The 11,926-nt window shown below is 40.4% G+C and overlaps 2 protein-coding genes across 3 annotated transcripts; both read left to right on the forward strand.

Annotated features, from left to right (window-relative positions):
• Positions 1-1,034: 1,034 nt before the first annotated feature.
• Positions 1,035-4,380, forward strand: lyve1b (lymphatic vessel endothelial hyaluronic receptor 1b). Its single transcript, XM_039018187.1, has 6 exons — positions 1,035-1,203; positions 1,643-1,808; positions 2,165-2,304; positions 2,467-2,907; positions 3,014-3,083; positions 3,806-4,380. The coding sequence occupies exons 1-6, from the start codon at positions 1,122-1,124 to the stop codon at positions 4,011-4,013; spliced, it is 1,107 nt and encodes a 368-aa protein (XP_038874115.1). The 5' UTR covers positions 1,035-1,121; the 3' UTR covers positions 4,014-4,380.
• Positions 4,381-7,354: 2,974 nt separating this feature from the next.
• Positions 7,355-11,926, forward strand: c21h12orf29 (chromosome 21 C12orf29 homolog). 2 transcript variants are annotated; one of them, XM_039017672.1, is made up of 6 exons: positions 7,355-7,558; positions 8,751-8,868; positions 9,020-9,232; positions 9,410-9,607; positions 9,710-9,879; positions 10,068-11,926. In XM_039017672.1, the coding sequence occupies exons 1-6, from the start codon at positions 7,469-7,471 to the stop codon at positions 10,254-10,256; spliced, it is 978 nt and encodes a 325-aa protein (XP_038873600.1). In that variant the 5' UTR covers positions 7,355-7,468; the 3' UTR covers positions 10,257-11,926. The 2 variants fall into 2 exon arrangements, with proteins under 2 accessions (XP_038873600.1, XP_038873601.1); XM_039017673.1 differs by having other exon boundaries at positions 10,013-10,186.

The raw sequence follows: 11,926 nt of genomic DNA on the forward strand, positions 1-11,926 counted from the left end.
CTCTTGATGTCATTATGGGAAGGGGAATTGGCAATTCTTTCATGTTATGTGTGAGAGAAAAAAATTCTGATTCCGAACATCACTCGTTAATGTGTCCCATTCTTAAAACATAGTTTCCGATCTCAAGCAGTAACCCGACAACGAAGCCACATCTTCCTCAGCCAAGCCTCTCTTTAAAAATCAATTGGTTGCACCCACTAACCCTCACTGGGTTATGTGAACACGTTGTAGCCTGTATTCTTTGATGTGAGTGTCTGGCAGGTAGCCTACAGTTCCATGTTGATCTAAAGAGATGGGAAGAGCGTCCAATCACCAGGTCAAAGAGCAGCAGAGGGAAAACCCCTTGAGAATCAGTGCTATGTTGTGAAGAAGAGCCTCCTCCTCCACTTATAGATTGGCCTGTCACACCAACCATAACTCTGCTAGACCTAAGTGCTGGTGAAACAAAAACACAAGTGGTTGAAAACCGGTCCTGTCGAAATGAGGAATGGGTCCTTGATTGTTGTTTTCCTGTCTGGCAGATACTGTGTTCTAAATCAACTGCTAAATATGATATTATGTGCATTTGTAGACAATGCATTGGCTGTTTGTTATGACATTTCATCACATCTTATGATGAATTCATCCTGGGTCAAATGCTCACATTCGCCCTCCTGAACCCAGAATATAGCTATATCATATATTCTATAAATAAAATATGTTATTTCACAATTCATATGTTATTATGTAATAATAAAAACATATATGTGTGAGAGGTGAATCCAGAACAGGCTGTGCTCCAGAGCTGCCCCCATTTGGTTTTTAAAGATATGTGTGGCCCCCAGTGGCCCTTGATTCGGTGGCTCCAAACAGATTTGGCCCCTCTTCCTGTTTCCTCTTTCCCAGTGTCCTCTCTGACTATGTCCCAAATGGAACCCTATTCCCTTTAAAGAGCACTACTTTTGACCAGGGCCCATACATGTAGGGGGGGGGGGGGGCATTTTGGACTAAGCCTCTGTCGTCACCCCTGGAAGTGGACATTATGTTTGGTGAAAGTTGTCCCGCTCACTCTCTTTATTCTGGTAGCATCTTCACTATAGTGCACCATTAAGAGTCTGATATTAAATGTTACCAGACAAACCATGGCAAGGGTCTGGCTCTTTTCTTGCCTTCTGTTCACCATGGCTGTGTATGCACTGACTTTTGAATTCAATCTCATTAAAGGTAAGGCACCTTTTTGGTTTGATGGGATTTTTTTTTTTTTTAAATGTATCAATATGAAAGAAGGGATGCTGCAAATGTTTAGAGTTTCGTTGTATTGTTATGGGCCCAGGCAATACTTATTTATAACCATTTTGATTACACTTCCCTGAAGCAATCAGAAATAATGCTTTATTACTTGTTATCAGCATGCATGAGCACCCATGTCTTATTAATGTGCTTATAATATGTCATGTATTTCTATGTGGAATTTCTTTAATGGATGAAACATATTAAGTGATTAAGTTATTCAAAGTCAACAACTTATGACAAGTCTTATAATGCATTACACATAGATCTATTTAAATAATAGTAATAATGTTTTTTTTGCAGTTTTCACTACTATTGTGTGTAGTCTACTCTTATTGCAATACATTCCGTCTGATGGATTTGACTTGTGCAGTTTTCCCTGAGGTTGGCAGAATCTCTGGAGTGTCCATGGTGTCTTACGGGAATCAATATGCCCTGAACGCCTCTCAGGCTAGAGCCATGTGCCTCTTCCTGAACATCACAATAGCGACCAGGGAACAGGTCCATACTGCTCACCAACATGGACTGGAGACATGCGGGTATGCTGAACACTGTAGGGTGGGGGGGTGGCAGAAATGTCCCACTGGGTACGTCCCCTTTTAAGGGAGTGCAAATTGTGTATGTGTGCATATACAGGATGATGGAGGTAATAGACTTGTTAAATTACGTCGATAGTTCTACATGTTTAACCAAAATAGTAAAACATTTATTTATATAAATTCCAAGAAGTAACAATTCCTGTAGTGTTAAAGTTGGAGATCTGTACCGTACATCTCCTAGAGACATTATACATTTGACCAATACATTTGTAAAAAGCACAGCACAAATAAAACATCTCAGAGCAGGGTTAAATATCCACTACAAAATAATATCTCATGTGTGGTCTTTCAAACAGATATGGCTGGATAGATGAACAGATTGCAGTTATCCCTCGCATTGTGCAGAGCATGAAATGTGGCAGGAATAACATTGGGTTAATAACATGGAGAGCACCGATAAACAAACCCTTTCATGTGTTTTGTTTCAATTTAACAGGTACATATAACTTGTATATATTTAATTATCATGCATGTTAAATTAACTAAAGCAAAGCATTGATCATAAACATGTAGCAATGAAAAATGCATTTGAAAAATAGTTTGAATGTGCTTTACTTTAGAAAATTTACTTGTTGATGCCTTCGCTCACCCCATGCAGATTTAGAGAATCCTTTGGATATCACAACACCTAAAGTCCAGACCACAACAAAAACTATGACCACTACAACAGTCTCAACATCAGCACCAACTACCACCAAAACTGTGAAAATCAGGGTCAAGACAACACCTAAAGTTCCAGCACCTAAATCAACAACACAAGTCTCAAGATTGGCCCCCACTACCACAACAACGACCACTTACCTGGTCCAGTCAACAACCAGCTTCATCTCCACCTCTCCTCCTCCCTCCCCATCCCCCTCGTCCCTCCCTTGTCCCACTTCCCTCTCTCACTTACTTCCCACATCCTCTCGCTCTCTCCCCAGCTCTTTCTCTCCCTCATCTCCACCTCTCATCTCGTTTTTGTCTTTCACCTCTTCCTCCCTCGTTTCCTCTCCTTCTCAAAACACCTCCACAAACCACACCGAGAGCCCTGTCGGAGGTAGGTGGTCATCCTCAAATTGCTTTTTTTGTATTGTCAATTACATTTATGATCAGATTCCATTTTAGATTGTTATAATATATTTGACACACCTTTATCCTTTCAGCAATATCTACGGTGCTCCTCATCATTCTACTCTCGCTGGCTGCGGCAGTAGCAGTGTGTTACTACAAAACGTGGGTCTTATGTTTATATTGCTGTGTACTTACTTTGATCATAAGCATGTTATACATATTATACTATACGTTGATTATTAGGATTTTATACATGATTATACGTGAAGATATTTATAACTAACCCAAAATAGTTCATCTGTGTCGTTTACAGTGGAAGCAAATGAAGCATAGTAGGCAGAACAAGCAAAGAGGTGGGCAAAGCCAAGCACGAGATCCTAATGGCTCGTTGTAGCGTGTATTTGCATATTTCCGTTAGTGAACCTCTCCTCTGTGAAGTGCGCATGTGCACAAACTCATTTCAACCTTGCACTCCTTCTAAACAATGCAATTTTAAAAAACCTTGGCAAAGCGTCAAGTCTATAAAACGTAGTGCATTGTGTTCGTACCAGAGTTTAGTTTTGGGAAAAGAAAAATGTATTCTATAAAACGTAGTGCATTGTGTTCGTACCAGAGTTTAGTTTTAGGAAAAGAAAAATGTATTGAGATCAGATGTTTCATCGATGAGAAAACTGGCAGAATGTCGGCTCAGTTTCACCTAGTTCCATCCGTGACTGGACTTTTTTCTCACTACCAAATTTGGTGGTGGGAAAATATACTAAACGGATGCTTCAGCTTTATACCCCCTTTGACGTGTCTGTGGTAAAAATGCACTATAACTGTTGGCGTAACATGTTACCATTTGCTCTTCTTCTCTCCATGTTTCCTTTAAATTTACTTCAAAGGACCAGGGGTGTTTTCCCAATCCAATTCTGGCGCAGAGGACAGCACAACTTGAAGGATGACATAGAGACTGAGATGTGGAGACACACAGACAGTGAGATGGATCTGCAGGACCCACAACAGAGAGAAGGAGGAGAGGAGAATGGAGACAGGAAGTCCACCAGTGACATCATCGTCAGTAATCCAGAGACCACAACAAATGGCCCTTAGTAGCAATATACAGCCATGTTGAGGGGGATTTACAGTGCTTAAAAAGACATTAGCAAAATATATTGTTGACTAACAGGAACAGCAGAAATAAGTATTAGGAACTGTACAAATAATAGAGCTCTGCAGAGGTTTTTTTCAGATGTTTCTGATAATTCAATGTCTTTTTTGTTTTATAAATGATTGTAAACAATCAAACAAAAATATTTTCCTTTGCCTAGATTCACTGTCATCTATTTATTTCAGTTTTTTTATTGATTCATTTGATTTGTCTGTCCAACTTGTATTTTTTTTTTTACAGTTTTAAGTCACATTTTGTTTTATGAGTTGCAGCAAAAAATGAATGCTACTAAAATGTTGATTTATTGGGTAGGGTCTAGTGCGGTGGTTTCCAACCAGGACTCCTGGGGGTACTTAGCCTATCCCCAGTAGTTCCCAACCAAGGGTACTAGGACCCCTGGGAGTACTTGGCCTATCCCCAGTAGTTCCCAACCAAGGGTACTAGGACCCCTGGGGGTACTTGGCCTATCCCCAGTAGTTCCCAACCAAGGGTACTAGGACCCCTGGGGGTACTTGGCCTATCCCCAGTAGTTCCCAACCAAGGGTACTAGGACCCCTGGGGGTACTTGGCCTATCCCCAGTAGTTCCCGACCAAGGGTACTAGGACCCCTGGGGGTACTTGGCCTATCCCCAGTAGTTCCCGACCAAGGGTACTAGGACCCCTGGGGGTACTTGGCCTATCCACAGTGTGTTCTTGAGAGGACTCAAGAGACCATAGGCTTACTGGTACAATGCACATGAGGGGGTACTTCCGAGGAACTCAGGGCTGGTGGTACAGTCAAAAAAATGCAGCTGGTGGTACAGTCAGGGGCATCATGCACCCCAAAAATCTGAGGGGGCACAAAGTACGTGAGGGGGGCTGGAGTTGGTTCGCAGGGGCCTAGTTAGATAAATTTAGATTTTTCAAACACCTGAAACAACTTTTTCCTGCAATCTACAGCCATAATCATTATGCTCAGTGCTTGACTTGGACTGAAATAGGTTCTGGTACTCATTATTTATGTACCTTTATTTAACTAGGCAAGTCAGTTAAGAACAAATTCTTATTTACAATGACATCCTAGGAACAGTGGGCCTTGTTCAGGGGCAGAATGACAGATTTTTACCTTGTAAGCTCAGGGATTTAATCTAGCAATTTGTAAGTCGCTCTGGATAAGAGCGTCTGCTAAATGACTTAAATGTAAATGTAAATGTAGCAACCTTTTGGTTACTGGCCCAACACTCTAACTACTAGGCTACCTGCCGCCCCAATTTTCGTTGCAGGTACTTTTGAGCTAATATTCTATAAGAGGAACAGGAGCTCAAGCAGTAGAACATTTGAGGTGCCGGTGAGCTCCTGCGCTGATTATGCTTAATTCTATGTAAAAAAATATATATCTTTACATTTTTCTGCATAACTAAGCATACATCTTGAGCTTTCTGTATCCTCCTGACTGGTGGTTCTTTTTTAAAAGAAACTACATATGGTTCTCTGCTAAATTCTGGGTAACAGAAAGGAATATGAGTCTTATTCAGTATGTTTAGTTATTGCATGCTTTTCTAAAGTCTACCAACCTTGCCATCAGGCATGCCAGCATGCCAGCGAAGATAGTTAGACAAGCTAGTGAATCTAACTTAATTGATAGCTTGAAATGGCTTCTTGGTAGCTAACATTAGTTATGAGGTTGGGAGATTGGGAACCTAAATGGGCTTTCATAAAATTGCAAGGTGACTAGTAGTATTACAGAGAAACAAAACCAAAAAATTATAATTGTAAATTATTATTGTTACAGGACAAATCTAAGGGGGCATGTCTCCCTGTGCCCCCTATGGGCATGATGCCTCTGGGTACAGTAACCTAAAAAGGTTGGGAACCACTGGCCTAGAGAATACGTTTTGGGTTGGTGGAGACTGTTCCCTTACAAAAAAATATTGCAGTCAGAGTGCAGTATAACTACAGTTAGAGTGCAGTATACTGTAACTGCAGTATGCTGAAAATACTGCAGTAATTTTGCAAGTAAGTACACTGCAGTTATTCTACAATTACTGCGTACAAAATACCACAGTTGAATGCAGATTCTGCACTTTTACTGCAGTTTCAAAAGGGCAATCGTTTTTTGTAAGGGTTGCGTTTCACTGCCATCTACTGGCAGGAGAGGCTTCTTTAATGAGTAAAGCCAGTGTGTCTATGTATGAGGATGACTCAACACTATACATGTCAGCTACAACAGCGACTGAAATGACTGCAACACTTAACTAAGAGCTGCAGTTAGTTTCAGAGTGCGTGGCAAGGAATAAGTTAGGCCTAAATATTTCTAAAACTAAAAGCATTGTATTTGGGAAAAACCATTCACTAAACCATAAACCTCAACTACATATTGTAATAAATCATGTGGAAATTGAGCAAGTTGAAGTGACCAAACTGCTTGGAGTAACCCTGGATTGTAAACTGTCACGGTCAAAACATATTAATACAACAGTAGCTAAGATGGGGAGAAGTCTGTCCATAATAAAGTGCTACTCTACCTTCTTAACAACACTATCAACAAGGCAGATCCTACAGGCACTAGTTTTGTCACACCTGGTCTATTGTTCAGTCATGTGGTCAGGTGCCACAAAAAGGTACTAAGGAAAATTGCAATTGGCTCAGAACAGGGCAGCATGGCTGGCCCTTGGATGTACACAGAGAGCTAATATTAATAAAATGGATGTCAATCTCTCCTGGCTCAAAGTGGAGGAGAGATTGACTTCATCCCTACTTGTATTTTTGAGAGGTATTGACATGTTGAATGCACCGAGTTGTAGCTGTCTGTTTGAACTACTGGCACACAGCTCAGACACCCATGCATACCCCACAAAACAAGAGGTCTCTTCACAGTCCCCAAGTCCAGAACAGACTATGGGAGGCACACAGTACTACATAGAGCCATGACTAGATGGAACTCTATTCCACATCAAGTAACTGATGCAAGCAGTAAAATTAGATTTAAAAAAACAGATACAAATACACCTTATGGAACAGCAGGGACTGTGAAGCAGCAACACAAACATAAGCACAGACACATGCATACGCACACGATAACATACACACATGTACACGTGGATTTTGTACTACAGATATGTGGTACCGGTGGAGAAGAGACCTTGTGAATGTATTGTAATGTTTTTAAAATGGTATAAACTGCCTTAATTTTACTGGACCACAGGAAGAGTAGCAGCAGCTAATGGGGATCCATAATAAATACAACCCGGTGTTCGTACTGACGGTTTTCGCTTTGCGCATGTCCAATAATATCTAGTGTTAGTGTTATAACAGTTACTATACCCGGGAATGAACGAGTTCGAGGCAGAAAATAACTTCTCTCTTTGATCTTAATTATTCCGCATTAAAGTCGTTACGGAACTATCAGTCTGCCATAATGCGACGTTTCGGTTCTGTGCAACAAAAGATATCTTGTGTGTTTTTGACTGAGGTGAAAGAGGAACAATCCAGGAAACGCGAATGTCAAGTGAGTATGAGTTACTGCAGTTAGCAGCTAACGTTAGATCGCTAACGTGCGTTGCTAACTAGTTAGCGTACGCCAGGTAAAATAACTCAAATTAACAGTTAGAATATATCCTAAATACTACTGTATACATGAATGGTTTTGTAGATTAATTTTGTATTTGTTTTCCTAATAGCTACGTTTTGTTATTATTCTTACTCTGCACCATAGTTAGGTGGATACTAAGCTAATGCTAACGAGCTAATACGTCAACACAGCAGCAGTTTATTGGTTAGTGATGCAGTCTGATGTTACCCCATTGAATGAAAACCAGAGCCATGTTCAGTACGAAAACGTGGAACGTTGCAGATAGAAATGCCATGACTAAAGCTGACGTGATTTAATATTATATATACCAAAGAGATGTTTGCTCTAGCTACATCATACATTTCTATCTCAACCTTGTCCAGTTGAACACGGCCCAGTTGAGCTCTTGAAATGTGTCCACTGTAAGGGTGATTTCACCATCTTCTCTCTTTTGTAGCACCAATATGAGGGGTTATGGCAGGGGAAACGGTGTTACAGAATAAACTGCTATTTATTCTGTTACCTATTATATTTATATGTTAATAGTATCTTCTGATTACAATTATTCTCATCTTTTTACTAAATGCAATCTATTAGCCTCCAAAATGTAAGTTAGTATATCTAGCTGTCTGAAAACACATTCTGATAGAATGGCTTGTCTTGCACAAAGTAAACACCCAGAGTGGAATGTTAGAAAAAGATCTTGGTAACTTTCTAAACATAGCAATGTGATGGCAAGGAGAAGTCAAATCACAAAATAGGTGAAATGAACTGGCAAAAGAGTTGAGTCCTCATTCAAAGGCAAGGGAAGTGTGAATACAAAGAGAACAGTTATTTTGCTTTTTTTTTTACCCCAGAGTTAGAGGAATATATGTGAGAACACCATAAGATGCACATATCTTTATGTATATTCTATGACAACAAACACATTTCAATTGATATGGCACAATACAACAAAATATGACCATAGTTTTTAGGTTATGATTGATATATATATATTTCTAGCAACTTTGATTTACCGGGAGTTGCTTATAAAAGACAGTCAGTTGCACTTACTATGCAGGAAATCTTCACCTTAATGATCTCGTGTGTAATGATATGTCCCTTTTCGCTATCTTTTTTCTAACAGCAATTTCAGGTTGTAGCCACCAAACATGTGAACCCTATAGCACTGGAATCGAATATTGACTGTGCACTTGCCACAGAAAAGCTGGATGGCACCTGCTGCTATGTTTCAATTTATAAAGGTGAGTGTTGAACTGCATAAATGAACACTGCATAAATTAACATAAATTAACATTGCAGTCCACACACCTGGGCCTTTATGCCCTCGTTATGGAAAAAATGAAGTTCCGTCAATGAAATGTCTACATTGTAAATGGTTTCTTTCTTTTCCAGGGCAATCATACCTCTGGGCTCGACTAGATCGGAAGCCCACCAAGCAGGCAGACAAGAGGTTCAAGAAGCATCAGTATTCCCACAAAAGTTGCAAAGGTTTCACCTGGAATGTGAAAGAAGACTTTAAGACGGTTCCAGAGTCTTGGGTCCCGGCACACAGAGTTCAGCACCACAATGGACAGCCTGTACCAGATGACCACGGACACATCCCAGGTGGGACACACTATATATGGACACACTCCTCGAGCTGGTTTCCCGGACACTGATTAACCCTAGTCCTGGACTAAAAGGCCTGTCACTCACTCGCTTTTCACTATTTTCTATTTACAAACAGTATGTCCTTTATATGGGAACTAAAATACTGATTGTACTTTCTCAATGTATGTTCAGGTTGGGTTCCAGTGGAGAAAGACAACAAGCAGTACTGTTGGCACTCGTCTGTTGTGGACTATGATGCTGGTGTAGCGCTGGTTCTGAGGCCCAGTGCTGAGAATGAAGACCTGCTAGAGATCACCATGGTACCACTGGCTGATCTCCTGGAGCAAACCCTGGAGCTTATTGGAACCAACGTCAATGGGAACCCATATGGTAAATGTGACATACAGTCCAAGTCCGCCACTGTACATGTACACATGCACTTCTGAACTGGCCTTTTAGCAAATCATCTAAATATTGTGTCGTTTCTGACAGGGTTGGGAAGTAAAAAGCAGCCTGTCCACGTCCTGGTTGCCCATGGGAGTGTACACATCAGGAACCCTCCCCCGGTGGACTTCCAGCAGTTGTGTTCCTGGTTCCAGGACAGCCAGGAGGGCCGTGTTGAGGGCATCGTCTGGCACTGTAATGATGGGACCCTGGTCAAGGTAAGCACTCAAGAACCCACCAGAGGCTCCTATTATGCAATTAAATTGAGACTTGGACTGTGGTATGTCTTCAGATTTTTTTTCATCACATCATAATGAAATTATGAAAAGTGTGTTATTTTGTTTCCTCCAGGTCAGGAGCTTTGACATTTAAGTGGTAAAACCAGTGTTTGTTTGTTTGGCTGTAGCTCCATCGTCATCACCTGGGGCTGAGATGGCCGGACGGCGACACCATCCTGAACGCTCGGCCTGTGGTCGTCCACGTCGACGGGACCATACGAGAGTATCACATCACCAGCAAGGACTTGTTTACATCTCTATCTCAGTTAAACGGACATCGCTTCAGCAGACTGCAGGACATCCAGTTTGACCCTTAACCTTTATTTAACCAGGAAGTCCTATTTAGGTCAGAAGACCTTTATCCCTAAATCCACCAGGAGCCGCCCGGAGTCTTAAGAAACATTCCTGTTTGTAATAATCCATGAGTCAGTGGGGTCGGTCGGGCTCACTTGGGGTAATAATGTCTCATAGTGATTATGTGAAGGTCTATGTCCTTAGAGTTGGAAATGTTTGATAGCAGTGCAGCAATGACAGCTTTCTGTGTTATCAATTTCATTCATCCCTCCATCCCAATCAATTTCATTCATCCCTCCATCCCATTCATTTTTCCCATAGGGATTTTACCCTATGACAGACAATCTCAGTATACAACAAGTTATTGCTCACGTATACCCTGTAATCATATAGCATTAGAAAGCTTAGATTCACAGCTATCCATCAGATACATTCTCGCAATGTTCAGGTCAACGGTACATATTAGATGGACCTGTATAAATTGCTTTAAAAAGGAAATCCAGATACATTTTAAACTTTGTTTAACAAGTCATGACAGGTCATGAAATTACATTTCAAATTATATATAATATAACCTACTTTGAATGCGCTAGCTACAACTATTGTAAAAAAAAAAAAAAAAAAAAAATCGCCCATATTGTGCCATTGACATTAGAACGTTTTAAGCTTAACCATTAAATTACATGTAATGGGGCAGCTACGCTTTTGGATTGTAACTTTGGTGATAGGAACACCACATTTCACATGCTCGGCTAGAACAGGGTTTAAAAAATATTTGTAGATACAGGGCCACTACAGCATTAACCCCACTGAAGCCTTTTTCCAATATGGCCGCCAAACAACTCAATTGGGTGTTATCGGATACATTTGTCATTACCATACCTGTATGGAATATAATTATATTAGAATACATCTTGATTTAGACTAACTATGTGTAATGGTTTGCTGCTCTCATCATCCAGATATTAGGTTAAAACATATTGGCATTCCTATGGAATTTTACATTGTAATGTATGCAAAATGTTTCCAGTCCTCTGTTAATGTCATTGTCATCAGCTCACATCCATGTCTATTCACATATCCATTTTCCATGTTTGAAGATTAAATATAGCAATTACTGATCATAACAGCTTCTTGGGCATATTCTAACCACAATTATGTCAGTAATTTAACATTGTTATATGTCTGGCACACCTGGCTAATTTGGTTGTGTATTCTACATCACTAAGAACATTTCAAGATATTATTGGACATAATATAATTATTTCATACAGGTATGGTAATGCAACATTTATCCAATAAGATCATTTTTAGTTGTTTGGCGGCCAAGGTTTGGGGGAAAATTCTGTGGGGTTAATGCGTGAATCCTGTGATGGTCCTGAACACTTTAAGAATGTCTCTTATGGAACACAGAAAGCTACCATTGCTGTACTACTATCACACATTTTCTAACTCTTGGGACAGACCTTCACTTTTTTTTTTTGAGACGTCGTCACCACAAGAGAGCCTGCCGGCCCAGATTTAGGGGCCTGGCTCCAGGACTGTAAGCTTCCATACTGTATTTCCATTAGTATGGTTGAACCAGACTAAATAGTGGGGTCACCAGTGAAACAATGGTGAGTGCAGCGTTCAATCTGGTTTAACCTGTCTTCCAATATGAACGAACCTGCCAAATAAAAAGCCTGTAAATATA

This window comes from Salvelinus namaycush, chromosome 21, assembly GCF_016432855.1.
Source record: "Salvelinus namaycush isolate Seneca chromosome 21, SaNama_1.0, whole genome shotgun sequence".
Taxonomy (NCBI): domain Eukaryota; kingdom Metazoa; phylum Chordata; class Actinopteri; order Salmoniformes; family Salmonidae; genus Salvelinus; species Salvelinus namaycush.